The sequence below is a fragment of the Sturnus vulgaris genome, chromosome 20 (assembly GCF_052056855.1).
Source record: "Sturnus vulgaris isolate bStuVul1 chromosome 20, bStuVul1.hap1, whole genome shotgun sequence".
Lineage (NCBI taxonomy): Eukaryota > Metazoa > Chordata > Aves > Passeriformes > Sturnidae > Sturnus > Sturnus vulgaris.
In genome coordinates, this window is record NC_142262.1 from 5,652,469 (window position 1) to 5,677,468 (window position 25,000).

At 39.7% G+C, this 25,000-nt stretch overlaps 1 protein-coding gene across 9 annotated transcripts in view; it reads left to right on the forward strand.

The window, feature by feature from the left end:
- Positions 1-25,000, forward strand: part of SPAG9 (sperm associated antigen 9) — a 61,810-nt gene that overhangs the window by 2,675 nt on the left and 34,135 nt on the right. For 5 of the 9 annotated variants that reach the window (XM_088176615.1, XM_088176617.1, XM_088176616.1 and 2 more), the window contains exons 2-4: positions 3,702-3,822; positions 14,411-14,481; positions 22,562-22,656. In XM_088176615.1, coding sequence (XP_088032741.1) covers positions 3,702-3,822; positions 14,411-14,481; positions 22,562-22,656 — 287 coding nt within the window. Of the gene's footprint in view, positions 1-3,701; positions 3,823-14,410; positions 14,482-22,561; positions 22,657-23,153; positions 23,503-25,000 lie in introns of those variants that run through there. The other 4 variants (XM_014878166.2, XM_014878167.2, XM_088176619.1 and 1 more) reach the window with 2 other exon arrangements.

Below are 25,000 nucleotides of genomic sequence, written 5' to 3' on the forward strand. Positions count from 1 at the left end.
AATCAGCATTTGTGCTTCTGCTATTTTATACTCTGCTAAGAGTTACTTCTGCAGCAATGTGCTGTTTCAGACCTGCACCTGTAGCTGCCATGTGTTTTGTGTGCACTTGGAAAGAGGATAAAATCTACTCTTTTTAGCCATGCCAAATTAGGTTATCTTTTAGCTTTTCTGCTATTGGTTGGATTAAGCTGTTTTTGAAATCTTCTGCAACCATGAAAAAGGATTTACCGCCAGTAAAATTGGTTTAAGTCATAGCATGAACTTGATGTCTGCTTTTTCTTACTGTTCTCAGAGGTAATTTTCTTCCTTAGAATTGTATGTTGAGTAAACACTGTGCAGTAAGAGTTTAAGTATTTTTCATTTGAGAGAACAAAACCGAGGTGCATTTTACAGAAAACTTTCACTCTATTTTACAGCTGTCAGGTTGTTTTCATTTTCGTGTGTTTTTCTGTGTCCCAAGTCCATCTGAACTGGCTTTTTAGGTGATTTTTTTTTTCTTCCTGCTCCAAGAAGAACTTGCCATTGGCTGAGAATCTGTCATTGTTGCAATACACATTGCTGAAGGACGTGTCATTGAGTAATAAAGATTGCCAAGTGGGTGGGACTCTGACATCAGATGTGCTCAGCATTGCACCTGGGTCCTGTGACAGGAAAACAAGTCAAAGTGTAAAGAAATATTAGCCAAATGAAATATCCCTTCCTATATTTATGTCATCTTCTAATGTGCTACTGAGTGCTTCAGTGGTTGTGTGCAGGACAGAGGGTTCCTAATATGCTGGCCTGTTGTGTAGTCTGAGTTCTTATTTGTTCCAAAGATCTCTGCAAACTTTCAAGTAGGTTTGAAAATGATTACATAAAGATTTTTGAGTTTAGTTTGTGAGGGACTTTTTCCCACTTTTTGTATGAGGTCTTTAAGAACAGATTGGACAAAGGTCTGAAATGACATGCTTGATGCTGCCTGCAGAAAATGGGGTGGATTAAATGGGAGTTGCCAAACATGGCTGATGAAGGTGTCACAGGTTGGGTTTCAGGAGCAGGGACATGCAAGAGGAGCTGTGCATCACATCCTGTGTTACCCCTCATCATAACCTTAGCAAAATTAGGGTCCAGACATCCAGCACTGAGCATCAGAACCTGGAAACAAGATGACCTTTTAAGGATCATTCCAACTGTATTTTCTGTAATCTCATATTATCTGATTGTTTTAAAAACAAGTTGGTGTCCTTTAGCTTGCTCTTAAAAAAAAAGTATCAAAAATCTCACTTCTCACACTTCTCATTAGAGATGTAAGATACATCTTTATGGCCCAAACAGGGCATCACTTAAAATGGGGAAAACTAGATTGTCTGCCTCAGTGTTTTGTATAACCAATAGGGGTTGAAATGAGAGGATGGCTATTGAGTGTCTGACATGTTCCTACACGTGCTGCTGGAGTTACATTAAAACAGTGCAGGAGATATGCAGTATTTGAGTGTATTGTCAATGTAAATAAAAAAAAAGTCTTTTAGTAAGGGTGCTCAGCCTGTGCTTGTCTGCTGTGGTGGTTTATCTGACTAGTCCTTCTGTCATACTTGTGCAGGCTTAGTCAGGATGTGATGATCCATTTGCTGGGGCTGTGTCTGTGATTATACTATCACCAGAAGGAGAAATGTGAAATAAAATAAAAATATTCGAAGTCCAAGATTCTCAATCCCAAGATCTGATCAGATATAGTTTACAGCAGGGGAGGGAAAAATATTCAGCTGTAATTGGAGAAATGCTTTAAAGTATAGTAATGTAGATTTGAACTTAACAAAATTAAGGTAAACTAGTGGAAGATAACAGAACTGTTTGAGGCAAAACCAGTTTTACCACTTGCAGTTGTAGAACTTAAGAGGAAATGCAAAATTATATCTATCTGTAGTTTCATGAATAACAATGACATTAATTGCTCTGAATGGCTGTTTGTTATTCATGAGTATAATTGTCCCTGGCCTTTAGCAAGCTATGACACATTTTTTGGGAAAACGTCATAGAAACAACTAAACAAAGATGTTACAGTTTTATAATTCTTCTTTCATGTTTTCCCGTGTTTGGTGTAACAAACTGTGTTGGTCTTTAGCCCCAGTGCCAAATTTGCGTCAAACTTTGAAGTCCTTTTTGAAAAGGGAGTCTGCCAAGAGTATGACTTGAATGTTAAAGGGGCAAAAATCTTCAATCAGTTACTACAAAGAAGACATAAAACAAGTCTAAACATTGAGGCTTTCAAATTACATTGACTAATTAATATTCTGAAACTTTGTGTGGAGGGGATAGAAAGATTTCTGCTCATCTGTGTTTAAAGAGGGATTTTCGATGGCAGCACCCAAAGCGGAGCTACCTGGGCTATGTCAGCTGTTCCTCAACTGTGTCGTGGTTTAGCTTCAAGCACAGTCACATGAACACCATGCCCAGTCCTGTGATAGCAGCCTGTCTGAAAGGAACTCTTGTTTCACTTCATAGGTTTTGATGCATTTCTACATCTGAAGTACTTTTTAGTCAGAACTTCTTCTGATGACCCTGTTCAACTGAAGCCTTTTTCATAAGGTCATGAATTTCTTGTTTTGTAAAAGCTCTAAAACAAAGTGGCTAAAATGTAGTAATAGTTCATTAACAGTTGATGTGGGACCATTTGAAATATTTTTCCCACTAGATTTTCCTAACAGTACATAGGAAAAAAATACTCAAATCAGATTACTGTTTTCGAGTTGCTGCCTTCACTGTCTCCTTTCTTCCATGTGGTCCTCAGCTGCCTTTGCCTCTTTTACTGTTGTGGATGCTTGGGATTTTTCCCTGCAGAGGTTTCTGGTCAGCTTCTCCTCTTTGTTCTATGAATCTTCTGCATAATTTGTGTTGGAGGCCTTGTCTTCTTGAAATGCAGAGCATAGAGTACTGCATGATCTAAAACATCTTTGGCTCTTACAAGTATTCTTTGTGCCAGCAATACACACTGAATTTCTTGATTTTTTCGGTAAGATAAATAGCAGAAAAATGTACTTTTAAAACTCCTATAATGGTGCTTTGGCAATTTTTATGTTAGGGAATGTAAACACTGATGCATTCGTCAGGGGACTCTAGAATATGGGAAGTCACAAAGGTGGTAAACCAAGGAAACAGAAGGTGATGGTGATCAGCACAGGGTTTTCTGTGCTGTTGACAGATTGTAGATGGTTATCAAGGATTTGATGAAAACTGTGAGAATTTATAGCAGAATTGGATAAGAATGGAAAAGAGATCAAATAATTTTGGTGGCACTATTGCTGGTGTGTCCATGTTGCAGTGTCTGTACCTTTGTGGCTTATGGGTGAAAATAACTTCACTGGTGATCAGTCAAGGGAAGGATACCAAGACTCCCTGTGTTCACATGCACTGTTGGCAGTTGTTGTACATTCAGTTAGACAATAATGAAATAAGTCCTATTTATGCTAATCCCAAGCAGGTTCTCTGGAGTAGCTGGCACTTATTTGAAAGTTATTACACAGTATAACCTAGGCTGGGTGCTTGACTGATGGACCTGGACTGAAATAGTTCTTTGTTTTTAAATGTGGCCTGTGGATCTATTCAGTTGTTTTGGAAACCACCTTGCACCTTCCTGACTGTAAGAGCTGCTGTGTTGCTTCCTACCTGCTGTAAAATCTGTAATTAGTTGTTTAGTCTAACTTAACTATTTTGTTGTTGTTTAGAAATTCATTGAATTTGAAGATTCTCAAGAACAAGAGAAAAAGGACTTACAGACCAGAGTGGAAGCATTAGAGTCACAAACTCGGCAACTTGAACTAAAAGCAAAAAACTATGCTGATCAAAGTAAGTAAAACATGGTGCACTCCTTGTGAGTGATATTAGTGCATTTTAATTTTTGTTCTGTAAAGTGATAATACATATGCAAAATATCTGTGCCCTCTGATTCCTCTGTACTTGGATAACTGGGTTAACTCTTGTGCAAGTCTGTTTTCTTTAGAATTTAGGCAAACAAATCAGATATGAGCTTGTGATTTGTAATCTGATTCTTCTAATATTCTACTCGTATTCTTTGCATTTTAGACACTGCTGTTTTCACATTTAGCAACTTTTTCAGGAGATGCTCAGATTACTTCCTTGCTAGTGATGATAAAATAAGCTGTTTTCTTCCTATTGAGCAGTTGTCTGTGCTAAAATAAAGGTAATCTCCAGGTTTAGAAGCACAGCTGGGATGAGAAGAGCATTGATGATGTTTCTCATTAACTTTTATATAATTTTTCCTGATTTATTTCTGTGAGACATTTAGTTTTTGTAGAAAAAAGTCTAGGGAGAACACTTTCCTTTTTAGAGATGTTCTGTGTAATTTAAAAAAAAACCCCTTCAACAAGCTTTGGAAAAAGATGAGAGTGATTAGTTGTCTTGAAGCGCTTGAAGTTACATTTATTGTAGTTTAGACATTCTGCTGGGCTGCTCTTAGCCATGAAATTCCATTATCAGTTTTTCTGCTTCTCTACTTTGAGCTTCTAAGCAACCTTCTGTTGATGTGAGACTGGTGTGTTCATCAGTTAATATATAGCTTTTATTGCTGGACCCTGCAGGACTGTAAAGTGAGACTGTGACGAGGCTGAGAGATGACCAGTTTCTAAAAGCAGTGCCAGTCGTCAAAACAGCCCCTTTTCACTGCTCTTTCTTCCTTTCTTTCTGCTCAGCCACATTTCCTGCCCCTAACACAGCAAGTTATAGCTCTTTTCCAAATGAAGCTCTAACACTGTTCCTGTAAAGTTGAATTTTCAGTGGAATGCCTGAGTCTGAGGGCAGGAGTTAGTCTGAGAGTATTAAGATGAATGTAAGTGGCATCTAGGGCAGAATTTTACTGAAATTTGGGCAGTTCAGAATGGTGTTGGCAAATCTTAGAGGCATCATCTGCTTCATATCCCCTGTTCAAATATTCCCAGGTTCTGTACAGGCAGGGGTGGGGGAACACTTGAAGCAATCTTTCCTAGTGAAGACCTGGGTGATTATTTCCTAGAATTATCCCTTTGTAAATGAAGTCAGGCTAAAATGGATAATTGTAGAGACTTGTACCAGAAACCCTGTGCTTCTTGTGGAATGGAGTTGTGTATTTATGACCATCGCTAGAGGGGAAAAGAAAACATTGTAGCAGGAGTTAAGTGGTGAGTTTTGGTAACAAAGACACTGTTTCTAGAAGGCCTGTGCTCTAAACACACAGCCCTAACAGCCTGGTCATGGGAGACCCTGCTCTCTGGCAAGGTTATGGATCAAGGTTGCATCCTGTTGATAGGCCATGGCTTTATTCTGTTAATGCAATCCAAAGGATAACGTGGTTGCACAAAAAAGAAAAATCAGTTGGATTTCTGGCAATGTATGTGGCAGCATACCTGGAATTTCTCTAGTAGAAATTAGTAGTTACCATGTATTGTGAACAACATTTTATATTGCTCTGTGAGTCTGTTGGCGTGAAATTCTATTTTTACTTTGAAGCCTTCAAATATATGTATGATTTTAAAGTTTTATTTATATATTGTGTGTATATGTATGTGTATATATAATAATAATGAAGGTATTTGCCCAAGAATCTCAGTTGTTCCAGTAGAAGCACTGAGGGTTGCTAGAACTACTGTTTTTGTAAGAAGTAATATTGCTAAAAACAGTTATCATAACTACATAAAGCTCTAGTGATAGAACAATGATTTTTAGATAGTTCCAAAACGTATTTATTGGAGAAAAAGTCTTTTTAGTAGAGAAAAACCTTCTGTGATGGCAAAATTGTATATTTGGAGAAACAATAGGGCTGGGTTAAAGCTGGAGTTTGCTTATGTTTGGCTTTGGTAAGCTGTCTGGGACAACATGAAAGGCTGCTGGGAAGATTTGACATGCTGCTGATGCAGAGCAAGATCAAAAGGGACATAAGCACATTTGTTGAACATCTAATTAATATTATGCAAGTGAACTGGTTTTTTTTTTTTAGTGCTCTAAATTTCTAAGGTATGAAAGCCATACAAGTGTCTATATTTGTGAAGCAGCTTCACCTTACTGCATTACCTTGATTTGTCTATAAAGACCAGGCAACTGGCATGTTGTGTGATCCAAATCACCCATGTGTCACTCTAATTCAGCTCCAAGTCTTTCAGCTATATTTCTTTTTCTCTTCTACTTCCTATAGTACTGCCTGTGCATCTAAATTAGGCTTTGGTATTGCCAACTGTGTTGCCACGTCAACATTCAAAACAGTGGCAGTGTTATCACTGCTAATGAGAGTTGCAAATGTCTGGCACAGAGCAAGTAAACAAATAAAACCTGGCTTTGGAGTGCAGAGTGAGATCACAACATCAGTTTGTGACATGACTAATAGATTAGAATGAAAAACAGGTAAAACGTGGTTCTGTGTCACACTTTACCTGCAAGACTTTCTGCTTCTTGTAGGCTGCCTGTGCTTTGTATGTTTTTCCTCAAATAAACCAAGCCTGTGAGAACAATTTTGTCTGTTAAAAAGTTTTGACTCATTCTCTTGAGCACTGTCAGTGCTGATGATTTAGTGAAGACTTGTCAGCTGGGGCAGCTCTTAAGTTACATGGTTGAGTTCAGCTTGATTGTATTTGCTTAAACCTGTGTGCCAGTTAAAATTGCTCAAGAAGTTATGGTTGTTATGTCTTGAATTTTAAGTGCTTATTTGTGCAGTCTAAGTGATTGTCATATTAAATAAAAAGAAAAAAAAAGTATTTCTTTGCACTTAAATTTACCCTGTGGGATTGCATCTAAAGCCGTGTATTCAACCAGTTAGGTTGGAATAAAGTTACAGAAGTGAAATCAAGAAGTTATTTTGTGTCAACCAGTTGCTAACTTCCTGTGGTTCTCTCACTTTTCCCCACATCAGATATTGAAACAGTTGCTGCCAGATGAGTGAAATACCTTGAAGTGCTGTGTTCTTTCTTTGGGGGAGGTGGGAAGAGGGGGAGCTGATGGCCGGGAGCGCTGTGAGCCCAGCAGATGATGAAATCGCGAGCGGTGGGAGCAGATGCCCTGGAGTTACCACTCCTGCCTGATGTGCTGCACTCAGTCCTGATACTTGATGGGCTGTGGTAGTTGCCTAAGTCAAATTTGTTGCCAAAAAATGGTGCAATATGTGGCTCCCTGCGATAATGAATTCAATTTTACAACTGCTTAAAGGAGAGCAGAGGCATAAGGATTTGCAGCTTCTGTTTGAGTGCAGGAATGTGCAGCACTGATGGAGCTCCTTGGCTTGTGACCCAGCTTTTCATCTTGTTTTGCACTGCTGCTCTGGGCTGTAACTTCCCCTGGCTTGTCCCTGTCCCTTGTGTGGCCTGGCTCTCAGCAGTACCTGGACAGAGAGGGGGGAAGGCAGTGCCTGTGCTCTTGGGGTCTGTGCTTTGTGGAAGGTCAAATAAGTTAAATAGCACAAAGTTCCTGGGGATTTGTTTAGGAATGATGTTGGTACAGGCAGAGTTTTTAGAAGTTCTTGCTGTGGGTGTATAGTAAACTTTTACTGAGTGTTGGCAGATGTCTATTTTTGGGTTTATGACTTATCTAGGATTCATGTCATTTTTTCCTTCTCAGCAGCAGAGGGCACCTGTGAATATGATAATGCTATATGTTCAGTAAATAACATTCTTCTGTTCTGCAGTGTATCTGAGGCCAATGCCAGTCTTTGATGTAATCTTAAATATTTTTTACAAAAACTTCAAAATACCTGACTTCCACATTATTTCAAATCTTTGCTGTTGTGAGACCCCCTCGTTCTACTTGTAATTTGTTTGTAACATTGAAATGTTTGAAATGTCAACACTGGACCTGGAAAATAGAGGGCTGTTAAAAACTTTTAATAGCAATACACAGCTCATTTGTCCTGCAGTGCTGTGTGAAGGCACATGATACTGCTGGGATAGTGTTCAGTTTCCAGTTACAGGAGAGGATAAGATCTTCTCAGAGCTCACGGGATGTTCCACTGAGTTCTGGGGGGGCTACAGAGGTTTATTTTAGTTTCCTTCCTGGCCTCTCTTTCTGGAAATGTCAGTTTTCTTTATGTATGACAGGCTGTAAGTTAATTAAATTTTTGTGAGTAAAGAATGTCTCATATATTTTGACTTACTACAGGAATGGAACAGCTTTGGCATAAGCTTTCTGGAAGAATCATTTTTGGACTAACTTATTTATTAGAGAATCTGAAAAATGCAATGTCTGCATGACTGAAGAGCTTTCTGATGGAGGTGGTAGGCTGTGGGAGTTGAAAGTTTTGGCTCCTTTTCTGGATCTGCCTATTGCTAAACTAGATAACAAGACAACAAACTGAATTTCACAAGACAACAGGTACATCTACATACCTGACTTTATCAAACCTGAGCTTTGTGCACAAGATATATTATATTTGGGGAAAACTACATTTGTAAAAAAACCTAACAAAACAAACAAAAAAATACCCCAAACAAGTATAATCCCAAGAAACAGCTCTTGGGTTTTGGAGCTGTAAATGTTGTGACACAGCTCTTGGGCTGATGGTATTTCCCACGTCAGGTGACACCGTGCAGCTATTGCTTGCTGAGGGTTTTATTTGGGATATGAGACAAACACTTTGGAAGCTGACCTAAAAACATTTGTTTTCTTCAGAAGCTAAACAGAACTACTGCTTCCATTGGCTTCAAGAGAAAAAGCAAGACCAGGTTTTGTTGTGGATGTTCTGCCAATGTTATTTGATATTTGATTTCCCTCTGAGCTCTCAGGACACCAGCATTGCTGTAATGTACACCCGGGCAGACAGCCACTCATGGATAATCTGAAGGCATCCTATATCTGAGATCTCTGCACATGGGGTATCATGCAGCTCATGTGGATCTGTAGCTAACAGGGAGACTCTGATGTGAACTTACAGCTGTGAAGTTTAACAGAAACAGAAACTTCCCAGAAAATTGTTTTGAGATTTGATTTGTGTATCTGCACAGATGGTGATGTGAATAACTTAAACTGGTGTGAAACAGCTCTGTCACTAAATGCTGCTTCTAGGGATGGCTCAACTGTTGTTTATCTCAAGGAGTACAATAAAGCTTTTCAATAGATCCTGGAAAGAAGTTGTAAAGTTCAAGTTTGTTCAGTGGGGGTCTGGATTGTTCCTGTTTCGTTTTCACAGACTGACAGCAGCAGAACTAATCTGATTTCCAGCAAAGGAAGAACAGGAATTATTTGAATTCTTGCATTTCTTGATTAGCAGATGTGGAACTGAACTGTGCTAGTGTGTTCTCAGTGTGAGTGTTCCTTATCTCTGATGTCCATCATTATCTCAGGTTTGTTTACCAGGCAGATTCCCCCTGCCCTTTGCTACGCTGTGCCTCAGCTATCAGTCACTACACCTGAAATATCCTTCTGTAAGAAGTGTGAGTGTCAGGGTGTGCTGGAAAGGAAGGCTTTCCTCCTTTCTGTGCCTTTCCTGGCTGCCCAGTGCTGCTCCCAAAGACCTGCTGTCTGTGGTTTTGGGAGCTAGCAGCCCGCTAGATGGAGCAGGGGGTACAGATGGCTCCAGAGCAGGCACCGAGCCAAGCTACAGGACTCAAGGCTAAAATAAAATGGAGCAGGAAATTAGAGCAGTGGTTGGCCTGCTTTAAGCTTAGCTGTTGATATACAAAAGTAGTGAGAAGAGTTTGAAATCCACTGGTGTATAATTAACTGCTCATGTGTGGTTTTAAATTAAGGGAGTATTGTAGTTTATGTGCTGGAGTTTGGTTATTATAGTGATTCTGTTGCTCATAATAGTGCAGTAACTAAGAAAATTACTTTAAATGTCTATTAGAATCTTACATTCCTGAGTTTTCACTGGCTTTTAAAACAAATCCAATCTGCTAAAGCTTCTGTGTCCACATTGACTTCATGTGGATTTTCTCAGACAGGGACTTGCTTCAATAGCCAAGTGTATAAATGGAGCATCCTACTGTTTGCAAAGCAGTCAATCAAAAATTTTCTCAGTGAAACACTTCTTTGTGCAGAGACTGGGCAAGAAGTTGGATTTTTTACTTGATTTGTGTAGAAGTTTCTTGTATATATTCTTGATTGTTTGAGTTTGAGCCTGTGTGAGGGATGTCCTAGTATGTGGCTGTCTTTAGATTAAATGTTATAGCAGAATGTTTTAAGAGTTGTTTGTTGGGGTTTTTTTTAAGTTTTGTGTTGGGTTTTTGGTTATGAATTGCAAGGATTTTGTGTGCCTGAGCCGTAGTGCAGACTTGAACAGTCCAGAAGTGTCAGGGGTAAGACCATTGCTGCTGCATGTGTTGACATTTGCTATCAACAGAGCATTCTTGACAGCTAAATTATCTTCATAATTTCAGGTGCCCTACTTATTAAACTGAGATCCAGACCAGTAGTTCACAGTGTAAGAGCTACTTGAAGATGTTGGTCTTGTCAAGAAGTTGATTTTTCCACTTGTTTTACAAATCAGCTTTCTGTGCTGGTTTGATTTGCAGGTCTTACCACTTCCAGGTTAAACACTTGTCTGATAGCTCAGTCCTCTTCAGTCCATGAGTGATGTGTGCTCTTTGGCAAATACTTAGGAGGTCATAAGGTCCTTCTGGATCTACATCTTAACTTTGGTGTGGGCCCTGCATTAAAGAATAGAGCTGGATGAAAGCTGTTCAAGGAGAGTCTTCAGACAGTGCTGGTGCCAGGAAAGGCTCCTTAATGAGCTGGATCTCTGTCCTGGCTTGTGTAGGAGGAACTTGTAATTCCTCTTGAAGGCATCACACTGGTTGGATTTGCCATTCTAGCAGGTCTGTTTCTCTTTCTCCCCCTCAGGCTTATCAGGAGTTTGAGGCAGAGGACAACATACAGATGAAGGGTGTTCCAAACTTGGTAAAAGCCATCAGACTTGGGAGGTAAGCTCTGACTTTCCAACAGGCAGGGTGGGCAGCTTGGCTGCCTAATTCCTCATAATGCTGTCAGGAGACAGAAACTCCAGTTTGTCTAGTTTACTATTATATTCAATCTCCCATTTTTAGGCTTAATTGGTTTTCTGTGAGAGAACTTTGATCAAGATTGGTACCTTAGGTCATTAAAGTTAGAACATTGACAGTGCTGGAGAAGTTTGCACTAGGCCTCGGGTTTGAGTTTGTGGTGATGTTCCAGGGGAATGCCTTCTCATCAGCCTAAAAACACTGTAATATTTGCATTTTATGCTCATACTTATGATACTCAAATCTTTATATTTTTTTCCATGTAAGCTTCTAGGAGTGAGTGGTGCAACTTTTTTGTTGCATGTTATATTATCTTAAACTGTATAATCTTGCAAAGTAAGATCTTCCTTGATGTAATAAGGCTTTGTAATGGTTTTATAAAGACACATTTCAACGGGGAGAATGAATGCTTTTGCTTTTAGGATATATATAATCAAACTAATTTTATCATCCACCCATAGGAATTCAACATCCTAGTGGACAAAGGCCTGAGATAAATATCAGAGAAACTTTTTGCATTGTTACTTAAGTCAAACTGATAGGAACTATGTCTGGTTGGCACTTGGCAGACCCAGAGTGGCAGGCAGTGCCAGCACACAGCTCCACTCCTTTTGGGATGTTATCAGGGCCAGACTTCCACTCCTTTGTATGTTGGTGTATTAAAATGGAACTGGTGACAGTTTTAAAAATGTGTTTCTGGGTGCATTGAAAGGCATTTTGCCCTCCTGTTTAGGTTCCCATTACTGCTGATGGGAATGTTCCTTTAAATTCGCCTGACTCTGTGTTCCAGTCAGTGGTGATCTCTGTTCCTCAGGGAATATCTGGTCTCTTGCACAGTGTTTAATTGGAAAAAGACTGTTCTGTTGGTTGTTTTGGCAAGATCTTGTCTTGATGGGAGGCATATTTTGGGTAGAATAGATTTATGGTGCTGTGGCTCATCCTGCTGGTATTGGAAAAAGCAGCTCTGAGGACTGTTGATGTGGTGTCTGTTGAGGGTATGTAACTTAGTGTACATCCTCTTGTGACTGAAACTTCCAGCTCTAGGAGTGTCATGTATTGCACAGCTGGAAATGACTTCCAGAAGGAGGTGCTTAATGTCAGTTATGTAATCTTCTGGGCCTTTAATCATTTTAGCCTTTGTACTTAATGAACATCAATAGTGGTCAGATCTAATGGAGATATCCCCCTTGACTATACAGCATCACTAGCTATGTACATTTGTCTTCAATGAACTATTTATTATAACTGGGCCATTAAAGTTTTAAAACATTTTAAAGCATTTTTCTTCACAGATGCAGAAAGTGGTGTGCTTCTTTATGGAACCTCAACCCCTGAGCAAGTGTGTGTTGTATCCATAACAGTGGGAAATGCATTTATGGATTTCCTGAAGGCTGGTTTTGGGCAGCTGCATAGAAGGGTGTTGGTAACACCTGATGTGGTGTTAACCTGTATTAAATGTCCTATTTCCCAGAGTGCACTTGCAGAATTCATCCCTGGACACAAACTCCCTGAACAATGTTGGGTGCATCACCCAGGTTTGTGTGGGAGCTCTGGGTGAGGCTGAATTGAGCTGTGACTTCACCAGGCAGCCTGAAGCAGCAGGGAGGCTCCTTGGCCACTGTTGGTTGGAGAGGGAGCTGGGTCATGCAGTTTGCACTTTGTGATCTCCTGTTTCCCCAAAGGTTTAGCACAGTGGAAAGGTTAGGAGGGAGATCCTCTGGGAGCTGTGCTGTATGTAACCTCTCATAACTCATAACTAGGATGTCAGTCAAGCAAAGATAATGGATAAAATATGGTCTGTCACGTTATAGCTTTGTTAATTGTAAGTTCTGACTCTTGTTTCTGTAATCTTTTACTAAAGGCTTCCATAAAACTGCACTTTAATAAGTGTACAAGGAGACTTAAAACACCTTGTGCCTCAAAACAATAAACTGAACTCTTGTATTCAGTAGTGTTCTGCATCACATAAATATATATTTTTAGATGGATGAATTGTGCTATAAAGTACATTTTTCTCTATGTTGTGTTATAGATACTTGTGCCTCCCCTGCTGCTATTTGATCCAAAGAGCTTTTGTTCCATTTGATAACAGGGCAGAAATGGAAGCATTCGATCTGGCAGTGTTATAAATATTTGATGTAATATTTTGGCCAGATATTTATAGGTGGACTGCAAAAGGTTGTGTCAAGGAACTTAATGTTCTTATAAGAGCAACATTAGATAGGAGTTCAGAATGTTTATACAGATTTGAGTGAGTAGACAGATATGTATTTTGGTTCCAGCATTTGACTCGGGCAAAGACTTTTTTCCATTAAAACATACTTATGATAAAATACTGTGCCAAAATACAGATATATGGATCAAAAAGAAATGGTATATTGAGAATTAATTTTCAGGAGACCCAGTTGGCAACATGAAAATATGCAAATGGCAGAGAAGATCTTGGCATTTGTCTTCAGATAATGTGTCTGGCAATGACTCTCTGGAAACATGGAACTATAAATTTGAACTTTCCCAGGGATATTTAAACATGGCAAGTAGAATAAGCTCAGCTACACAATTTGATACACGTGCTTATGTCACATAAATACTGTATTCAAAAATACCTGAATAAAAAGATGGAATTCACAGATAAGCAACAAAAATGTTTGTGTTTGAATGACACAATAAGTTGTGTGTAGAAGGTTCTGAATTCTGTTAGTTTTTCTGCAAATTAATTGCATTGGGATATCACAGTTTGTTTCAGCTCAGTTTCATAACACAGCACGGATGAGCTGAGCTGTTCAGTTTGTTTCATCTCTCTCTAATAAGAACTTACTGTCTAAAGTTCTCCTAAATCTACTCAATATATTTTTAACTTCTTGGAATGCCTACAGAAGTATTCAAATGTTTTCTCTTTAAATTTATTGCCTTAATGCTCAGTGAAATGTGAGTGAATGCCAGCAGAAACCTTGATTTCTGTACCACATAGGGCTTGAACCTGTTTTAATGAATACCTTGCCTATGTTTGTCCTGGTTAAACACCTCTGGAAATTGTGTGGATGTGTTTTAGGATCCTTTGTAGGCCCTTAGCTGGAGCCCATGGCTTCATCTGGGATTGAGTGACGTGGCCTCTGCCTCTTCCTGCAGTTTCCATGTGAAACAATCTGGATTGGGGTGAGCAGTAAGCTGGCCTTGAACAGAAAAATCCCCTCTTACTGACCCAGCAATCAGCAGGGGAAAACAGGACCTGGGCTCTTTAGGGGAATGCAAATTGCAAGATTGTGCTGCTGTTGATGTCCTTAGAAAGCTCAGTGGTGAGAGCTTAAAAACACAAACACTGACATACTTTTTATCCTGCGTTGTGCTGTTCACTACTAGGAATACTCTGATCTGCTTCCTTAGTCCCAGGCAAGTCAGGCTCACTAGAAATATGAATTTAGTTTTAATAATTTTCTTTTTTTTTGTTTGTTTTCTTCTTTCAGTTAGCAGACTTGAGGAGCGGGAGGCAGAACTCAAGAAGGAATACAATGCACTTCATTCAAGACATACAGAGGTAGGCTGTTACACCAAGACGATTTTGGAGTATCTGTAAAAATGTAGATCTGTGGAAAACCTTGTGTTGTGAGCAATTGGGAAAATTATTGACTATTTTGGTTTGTACACTGAGTTGTAACCAGGCTTCATTTGGTGATGTAATTTTCCTCATTCACATCTAAGTGTCTGTTCTATTTCTCAATGTTTGATTACATATCTGTCATTTTTATAGCTTTATCAGATATTTAGAAATTTTAAGAAGGAATTTGTTCTTCCATATTTCAAAGGCAATTCTTCAAAACACACTAATAAGCTTCAAAGAAATAGAAATGAAATTACATTTTTATACTCTTTCCGTCAATTTTCTCTGTTGGTTTTATTTGTACCACTGAAGGAACAAATCTTTTCAAAACTTGGCCTACCTGGGATTTGTGATTGGAAGAGTTCCCTAACATACTTTATGATAGCTATTGAAAATGGGATTTGTTGATGAAAATGGAACAAGTTTGAATTTATTAATTGAAATAAATAAGAGCCACAATGTTTAAGTTGGATACAAAGCATAAAAACTGGACTTGCAGTGCCTCAGTTTTCAGTAGCAGTTGTCTTTCCTATGTAGGGATGTTTTACTGCCTAGGTTATGTACATATTTTAGTGAGGAAGTCACTAGGTCCTTTGAATTATTCTGATTAATCTGGAGTCCCACTTGAGCACAGTTCTCCTTAGTCTCTTTGCTTTGCCTTGGGAAGGTCAGAGAGCTGGTTTTGGATCCTTGCTACCAAAGGCAGCAATGCCACACTGGCTGCTGCCAGTCCAAAAGGCCCACGTGGGGACAGGGGAAGCAGATACAGGTGGCAGATTTGGTTATCTTAAATACTTGCAGCAACTATAAGTGTTTTATACTGACAGCAGCTGAAAAGTGAACTGGAACCACAACCAGTCTGTAGCACTTGTGTGACAAGACTTCTGAAGCTCTTAAAATATTCATATATTTACTGTAATCATAGCATTTTTAAAATCACATTTGTTACTAGATAGTTGCTTTAGAATGGCACATCTGTTGAAAACTGGAAGTCTGAGTAAAATGAGAAGTGACAAATCTTAATGCTGCCCTCTGAGGTCTGGTGTCCTTTTGAACTGGAAGTACTTCAGAGTATTGGGTGCTTGCAGAGTTCTGGTTATTGTAATTAGAATCTTTGAGTTCTGTCACAGTAGAACTGGCAGATTTTTATTGAATCCTGTTTCATGGGGTTCAAGATTAAATGTATTGGATGGCATTAATTCAATGAAATGCTAATGACATGTTCTGAATATCTTTTTGCATAGGTTTTGCTCCAAAATGGACAACAGCCTCTGCTGGTTTGATTCCAATTTATTAAATGCTTTTACATCTTAAATTCACGTTCTTTGGTGTAGGGAGAGATGTTTTCTCGGGCTTTACTATTACTGGGGTGACTGTCCTTTCTTCATAAAGAAATAATTTATTGTGCACCATGGTATATCTGTACCTCTTCTCCTAAAATCAGATCTCCTGTTTTCTGTACTCTTCCCTTTCAATATAATTGCTTCCTTGATTATTTTTTGTTTGGTTGTTTTTTTGGGTTTTTTATGGTTTTCCAGACCATAATGAATCTTGCAAAGATGCCCCTCCTTTAAGGATAGAGCATCTCAGCATTTTAGTGCTGTATCTGGTGCATGTTTAAGACTCGGGGTGGAAATCCCTGGGAACTGGAAAGGACTGGCTGATAATAATGCCCAACTTCCCATTCCCTTTGTGATTTCCTGCTTCCCTTTCTCCCAGCAAATTCTAACACTTTAGATCTGTGTTGTAAGTTTTTTCTTTGAATGCAAGGTATTTTGGCAGATATCCAACTTAGTTTCAGCATTTAGGTTTATCAGTTTTATTGGATCAAATATTTCTGTCAAATACTTAGTTCTTAAACTTTTTTCTTCCATATTTTACTAGGAGGGGATACTTCTTTCCTTCTGAGTCCACTTGGATTGGATTACAAGTGATCCATCTTTGGTACTTACTGAAATGGCAGCTGTTTTTCTTTCAATTGACCAAATAATGAGCAGAGCATTCACGAAGATTTTTATTTTTTTAAATTTAGCTCTAAGATGCTTACTTTGACAGATGTCATGTTAAAGATGCAATGTGACTGCATTTTGTGCAATCTTAATTTCTAGCAATTTTTCTCTCTTCTGTCTTCATTATTTGTTTCCTTCCACCTCTCACTCTTCCTTACTCTTTATTTCACTGATGAATATTTCAGAGTTGAATGTCTTTCTCTTCCAACTCCTGACCTGAGGTTCTGTATCCATGTCCTTCACAACACCCACCTTCCATCCCTCCCTACCTGTCTGTGGCTGCCTTTGCTGGAGTTGAGTGCCCAGCAAAGGCTCAGCACCCCAGGGAATGTCACCCATTTTCAGTCCCCATGGACCAAGAAACTGAGTCACCTTGGGGAGTTCCACCAGGGACGTGAAGCAGGAGCTGAATCAGTCCCTCTCTGCAGTGTGTGTTGTGGTGAGAGCTGGGAGCTCTCCTTGGAGCTCAGCCTGCCAGAGACAGGGTCTGCATTGCAGTTGCAGCACAAGCCTGCCCAGCAATGAGGTGTCTGCAGCTGCAGAGGTAGCAGGGCTGCCCTGGCAGGGGAGAGCTCTGGGGACAAGTTTTACCTTCCATCACCCTTCTGGTAAATCAGTGTCTGTCTTGCTGCTCTCTGGAGAGGGAGCTGGGTGCCTGGTGTGAGTGCAGGATATCCCATTAAGCCTCCTTCCCACTCAGACTGTACTTGGGCTAACTGGCTTGGTTTTAAATGGATTAGGGTATGAGAAGCTGAGCAGTTGAGATGGCAGATTGGAAGGTGGGGTGTAGCAGGTAGTGAAGAGGATAAAATATTTGGTCAGAACAAAAGAGATGGAACATCCTGAACATGTTCTGACTTCTGTGCTCTGGTTCCTTGTCTTTCCTGTGCTTGCAGTGGGTTTTGATCTTGTGCTGATCATGTGACAAAGCAGTGTGCTGGAGTTCCTGAGGTGGAACTTCTGGAACCTAACTGTGCAAAGTCTTCTTTCCATCTTTTTCTGACTGTAAAAGACCAGATGCAGGAAGCAATCAATGCCAAGGGCAGTGTGCTGGAAAGCAGAATGGTTGACAGTGATCTAACACAAAAGTCTTAAAATCTTTGCTCTTTGACTTAGAAAAGAATTCTGTCAGTTGCCTCTTGTATCTCAAATACTGTTCTGTTTAATAGAATCTGGCTTGATTTCGTGCCTGGATAAAAGCAGGCCTGTCTGCTCTTTGTACCTGTAGGGCTTTTTTGCCTTTGCTGCTCAGATGATGCACTGCTGCTGGTGCCTCTTTCAGAGCAAACCATTCAGTGTGGTTTTTGCTGAGTAGGAGATAAAGGATCTTACTTTCTTTTTTCGCAGAGTTAAGGGCATAACTTCCTAACTATGACTCTGGCTTTTTAAAGGCTTGGCTTAGTCTTTTATGTTTATTACTCAGTTGGGAAACTGAGGCAAAAGCAATACTTGAGAATTGACTAATACCTGTGGCCTCTCTCTGCACAGGTTTCCAAAATAAACCTCTTTTCTCTCTACTTAAGGAAGTTATTCTCTTTCTCCTTTGGGAAGCACCAGGCTGAGGTGGTTCAATATCTTTCCCTGACACAGAATATGGGCTTAGTTTAATGAAGCATAATTGGGCCATGGAAGTTTCTCAGTGTTCTGCACTGATACAACGTGACAGAACAGTGAGCCTGGCTCTGGATTGGGAATGGATTTTGTCAGGTTCATTAGGATCAACATATCCCCAGCAAGTCCCTGGCCAGGGGACAGGAAGAGAAGGCTACTGGAGGTGTCTATGTACAGTTATAGCTAAGCATGGGCAGCTGTCACATTGTCTGTGAGATTAGACTTTGGATATCAGTTCAAGCAAATAGTTTTTCTAAAGCCTTATGCTGAGCATTAACAGCTTGATTTATAAAACCTGGATTTAACATCTTTACATACTAATGTATCTGCCAGCAACACCATCTTGCTTGTGGATAAAGATGCATCAAGCTCTCCAGTGGGAATGGTGCTTTTACTTGGGTGAGAAACTCACCACAAACCCTGAAAGGAAAAAAGGTACTTACATGGAAGCATGTTTAGGACTTTGATACTGAATCAAGGAAATCGTAGAAATATCTATTACCTCAATAAAGCTAGGTTATGTGGGACAGAGAGATCTATATACACACAGTTGGGTGCACATTCCCAAAGGGAGGAGCTGCTTGTGCCCAGCCTGATTGGATCTGCAGGATAAGCAGTGAGGGCTGTAGCACTGAGCCTGGTCTGACAGCCAAAGAATTACTAAAACCTGGCCGGGGGAGCTAAAGCAGTGACACAAAAAGGGAGGAGGAGTGAAAGAGCAAGGAAGGTATAAAGGAGATGCTCTCAACCTGGTTAAGGCAAAGGTGCAGGTAATAATATCCCCAGCATGGCATATCCACATTTGTTTGTGACAAATGCCAGGCTTGTATACACTGGGAGTGGTTGTATTTGTAAGGGTAGAAATTGAAATGAGTGCCAGGATGTTCATTGTCTTTTACTGAGTGCTGAAATTTAAGATGTAGAAAAACCTTGTAACACTTCTGCAGCTGTAAAACTTGTCACATGCCATATGAGGAAACCAATCTGAGTATTTTTATGAGGTGGAAAGACATTGCATTCAAAGGGAGTGGATTTCACCTTCACGCTGTAATGTGTTCAGAAGCATGTTGTAGTTGGTTTGTACATGTGCCTTAAAATCATTAGCACCTAAACTGTGAAATGCTGTTAACTAAAGTAATTCTTCCTAGTTCTGAGTTTATCTTTAATCCCCTCAGCTAATGGTAATTGAGCAATGTGTTTAATTACAACAATGCTGAAGTGTGATATGTGTTCCTTAGAACAACTGATTGCATTCAAAATACTTGTGGACTTCATGGGCAGCAGAGCAAATTGTCTGTAGTGAAAGGTTATGGATGATTAAATGTTGACTGCAGCTTGTATTGAAGAGAAGATGGGTAGACATAGTCAATTATTTATCATCTCTCCTCCAGCATAGCTTCAGTAAAAATTGTGCTAAGTGGAGAGCAATTCAATCCATTTAAGTCTATTTTTAAGTCAGTAATATTAAAACCTTTTTATTTCAACAGCTGAATAATCTCAAAACAGCAGAACTTCTAATCAGATTTTGAGCCTTCAGAATTCTAGTGCATTAATTCATTACACGTTTTTGGATCAGAATGGCACTTCATGGATATTCCAAGGCTTGAGGGTCATTTAGATTAAAAGGATTTTTGAATGTCATCTGGTTCAAATCCCAGTGGATTTGGAGTGAGTCTTCAAAGTTTTATTGCAAATGAGCAGTTAGAGTGGGCTTACTTCCCAAGAAGCTGCAGTACATATTACTTTATCCTTCAAGTTTGTGGAAGTTGGGAATTCACATACCATTTCTTATGACTCTGCAGCACCAGCTGTGGAGCTCCCAATGCCATGGGGAGGGAAGGTGAGGAACTCTTTTCCTTGTGGACACTATTCCAGTATTGTCATCTTTTATCCTTGGAACCCTGGGTTGAGGCAGAGTGGGCTTTCCATGGTGGTACCACTGTTCTGATTTTTTGGGCACCACAGGCACATATAGCCTGAATCTGTGGAGAAATTGCTGTGCTGAACTGCACATGCACATAGAACCTTATGATCTTATTAATCTTAAGTTATTAATCTTAAGTTACCATGCTGCACTGCACATTTTGTTTTCCCATGTTATTTTTGGGTTCCTGTAGCTTTTATGCATTGTGCTGAAGTATGTGATCTACAGATTTGCTTATTTTATTATTAGCTGCAGAACAATATAAACTGAACAGTCCTTTAAATTGACCTGCCCTCCAGCCTCTGTGGGTAATAAATGTGATGAGACATTTCAGAAACAAAAGAACAGACTGAGAGGAGGGAAGAGAGTAGGTTAAAACCGTGTCCTTTGCAAAACATGAAAGTTGTGTGGGTTTTCCTGACCCTATTCTTTCTTCCCATGTGTTAGCAGTTCCCTGGAGAGGTACTAGACATTCATCTTCTGCTCACTGGCTGAAAACACAATAGTTGTTCTATTTAAAATTTTACTTTGAGAGACCAAATGGTGTGCTGCAAATGAGAGTGTTTGTAGGCAGGTCAGCAATATCTTCCTCTCATGATAAGGGAATACATGAACAGGATACAGAATGGTCCAATGTACATTTTAAAGTTATGCAGTCTTGGGGTACGACTCCAACCACCCCACCTAGAATTTCTAAACTATCTGCATTATAATAAATTTGTGTAAAACTGTGCAAAGGAACGATTGGAACACCTAGTTCTGGCTGCTTGGTTAAAATGGAAAAAAACAAATGTGGATAGTTGGAGGTGGAGCTTTCAGTCCTTTTGTTTGCCTCTGTGTGAGCAAGCATTAAAAATCAGAAAACAAATGGGATGGCCTGGTGAAACACTGCGTTTTGTTGGAGGATAAATGTTGTAAGCTTTTGACAGCAGTCCAAGTATATTATATAATGTTCCTCTGAAAATAGCATGATATTTTTGTTCTGATTTGAATTATATTTATTAGTTCAGGTGAATACTGGTAAAACCAACATCTCTGTGTAAACAGCACTTAACATAATTTACTGATTTATAGAATATCCATCGGTCAGGATGTCTTAAGCCAGTTTGTTTGATAAGAAAAAATCTGAAACTAAGAATATTTATTCCTATGTAGCTAATGTTGGCAAGCAGCATTTGAGGAGAAGCTGGCACTAGCTGAGGTTGATGGCATCTGAAGGTCAAACTCAGATGCATGAAAGCTGTCTTGAGAGTAACACGTAAATGTAGGTTTCCAGGTCCTGCTGAGTTCAGTAGTCATGTGTGCAGCTGCCCCTAAAAGAAAAGATTATATAAACCAGTTGTACAAATGCCTGGTAGAATCACTATTCTGAAGTGTTTGTATACTCTGAGTAGAATAGTAAAGAAATTACAGTTTTAAGGAATAGTTGTTTGTTTGTTTTTCCTAGAGGAAGCTGCTAAGATGTGACCTGAATATGTCTCAGCAGAAAAAAAGTACATTAAATTCTTCTTCAGTAGACCAGTGATTTTTATTTCCTTTATTGTTCCTAGAGCCCTATTCATCTGTGAATGTGAATGTTAGAAGTATTAAAAATACCAAACTGCACATGGGTATCTCCTGAGGCTTTCCCAGTTTAAAGTTCAGAGATGTGTGTCCAAATGAAGCCCTTGGAATGATGCAGTGATACCTGGTCCTTCTCCCCATGCATGTCCTGGATCAGTTCCAGGCTGACAGCAGCATCCTCTGGCCATGGCAGTAGGGGCTCGTTAAATAAGTCATGACTGCAGGAATACCATGTTGGTCTGTACTTGTCTCTTGTGAGAAATAGAGAACAAGCAGAGCTCATCTTGAGTGCTAAAAATCCACAACTACTCTGTCCTTTTAATGAGATGTCAGTCTAGATAATTTAAAACCAAACTTCCCTCGTAGAAAATATAGAAACCTTATTTGTATTTTAGAAGAAAAAAGGAGAAGAAATAGGGACTTCATATTTCTGCCTACAGAAATAATCTCATCACTAGCCTGTGGATTCAGTGTTTAATATTTGAGGGGCATATTGTCTGACCTTCACAGTACTTTGTAATTAGGCCTATAGTGCCTATTATGTATCATATAAAAAATGCTAATATCTGCTGGACATAGAGGTTTCAGATTCCAAAATAGATTTGAACATGGCACTTCTTTTCCAAACTCATGTTTGAAATATTGCATGCACTTTCTTTACCCTTAGGGTATTTCCTGTGCATGAATGTACAAGGAAATTCTCCAATATTTTAAATTTATTATGGGCTTCTCTTCTGGTTTGTGGTTTTACACACTGTATAATTTTGCTTCCTTCTTTGTTTCTTTAATGTCTCTAAATGCTTTTACTATTTAGCATTACAGGGGGAGAATATATTGGTCAAGAACTATGCAGTTGTAGTGCGAGTAAATTTTACTAAAAATTTCTTGCTCTTTCTGTCCTTTTAAACAGATGATACACAATTATATGGAGCACTTGGAAAGAACCAAACTTCATCAGCTAACAGGGGGTGATCAACTAGAATCCACAACACACAGTAGAATTAGGTAAGCTATTTATTGCTCTCTCACCCTGAAATGAGAAAAAAATTCCATTCATTTGTGTTTGCAAGACTTTGTTCTTTAATCCTACAACAACGGTTCGGCTGAATCAGAAAGATTTGTTGTATGATTAGAATGCGGTGAAAGAACAGCGTAGAAATCCGTAGAAAGAGGCTTTTGCTGTTGTGCTACCGAGATATACTTGGTAAATTAACGAGCCTTAAACAATTTCGGCCTTTTGGGGTGTTTGTGTTGGGGCAGGCGGGGAAATGTGAGCGGCTGTCCCGGTACGGCCGCGCTCTGGCTGCGTCTTTGTGTGCGGAGCAATGGAGGTGCGTGCGTGGAAGCCGCTGTTCCCCAGGGCTGGCTGGGAATAGATTATGCAGATTTGGGAGCTTTGGAACCTGTGAACCCTGCGTGCAAGGAGGGACAAGCACTCAGGGGCTGCCGGAGCCTCTGCGCTACTGCATCGATGCTGTGAGGAGCGGCGAGGGGGAGGAGGGCGGTGATGTCATTGCTTTGGAGCCGCTGCAGAAGAGCGGAACGCGCTGCTGCTGCTGCTGCTGCTGCTGCTGCTGATGGCATTGTTTTTGTGGTGGCGGCTGAATGACAGACTTTGCCTACAAAGATCCCCCCTTGGCCCCTGCGTAGCCTTCTCGGAGTCGGCGTTCCACCATGCCAGCGCAGCGCCATGAATCCGGGCTGCATGCTGCTGTTTGTGTTTGGCTTCGTTGGCGGGGCGGTGGTCATTAACTCTGCCATCCTGGTGTCGCTCTCTGTCCTGCTGCTCGTGCACTTTTCCATTTCCACTGGGGTGCCAGCCTTGACACAGAACCTGCCAAGGATCCTCAGGTACTCTGAACCACTGAACCCCCTCCTCGTGTGCTCTCGCTGCTCCTCTGCTTTCTGTTCTCCTGCTTTCTCCAACAGCGACAAATTAGAGAAATAAATTACGTGTAAATGTCAGGTTTTGTTGTGAACGTGTCTATGATTGTACAGAGATACAATCTATTTTGTTCATTGCCTTTTATTAAAGGTCATTTATGGATCTTCTGTGCACATCTTAACATCAGTTTATTGTAACCTGCTGCAAAAGCTGCAATGTTAATGTCAGAGATAAAGCTCACGTTCAGTGTATTGTCAGGTACTTGGCTGATCTTGTGTAGCATAAATGTATGCAGCCCGAGGCTTTGTCCTATGAAACTGCACCTGTTTTACTCAAAAGGCTTATGCAAGATCAGTTAATTGGTATTAAAACCACAGTAATTAGTCGATCATGTTATTTTCAAAAAATCTGATTATTGGTTGGTGGAGGAAAAAAAAATCTTTCATTATTTAAGCATTAGAGCTCTTAAAGCCTATTCACTATTGTTCAGCCAAATGTTACCCTCTCCTCTGTTTCTGTACTTGTATGGCAAGTTGCCAGCTGTCTGTCCCCAGTCCCCCCCCAGGTTTGTCCTACGTGCCTGGAGCAGTAGCAGACAGAAATGCATTAGAATATTGTGGCCAAAAGTAGTCTTGACATGGTTTAACACTGTAATTACAGCTGGGAAAGTTTTAAAATGCAGCTTTCTGGCCTGAAAACTTGTTTTACCTGTGGTTATAAATTTAATAGTGGATTTTATTTTAAATGGGAAAAATGCTGGAAATTAGTGTTCTCTGAACAGTTGTGTGACTTTTTCCTCCTTAATTCTTGGTGCATGTGGCATGTATGGTACTATGGTACTCTGCTTTTAACTTGGGTCTGTGAGCACAGAAGTGTTGTTCCAAAGGTTAAAGGCAATCAATAGATGAAAGAAATACCAATTTATGCCAGCAGCTTATAAAAAAACTTGAATTAATATTTAGATATGAAGAAATAAAATAAATTTCAAGTGAAACTCTGTCGATTCACCTAGTTAGGAAGGCTATGTTTGTTTAAAATGGGGGGAAATACAAACCCAGGACAAATATTTCCCAACTCTAAAACCAAACTAAACCAAAACAGAGCCCAGTATTTAGTAACTTATAAGATATTTTTACATCTTAAACAATCAGATGGTTTAAGTAGTAGACTTTTTTTTATAATGTGCTTTTTCTCCCCTGGAGTATTTAATGGATTTGAGGGGTTTGGGGAAGCTAGGCTTTTTCCTGCCTTTCTAATTTGCTTTAGGAATTACACAAATCAGGATTAATTTTCTTAGTCGTTATTATTAAAAGAAGAAACAAAAATATAGGATGAAGGAATCTAATTGTAGAAGAATTGTTTGTTTTTTAACACTAGTCAGATTTTAGAACTGAGTATCTAAAAGTTCCTAAAGGTTCCTGTAAATGCTTCAGTGCATCACTTCAGAATATTAGTTTAGGCTTT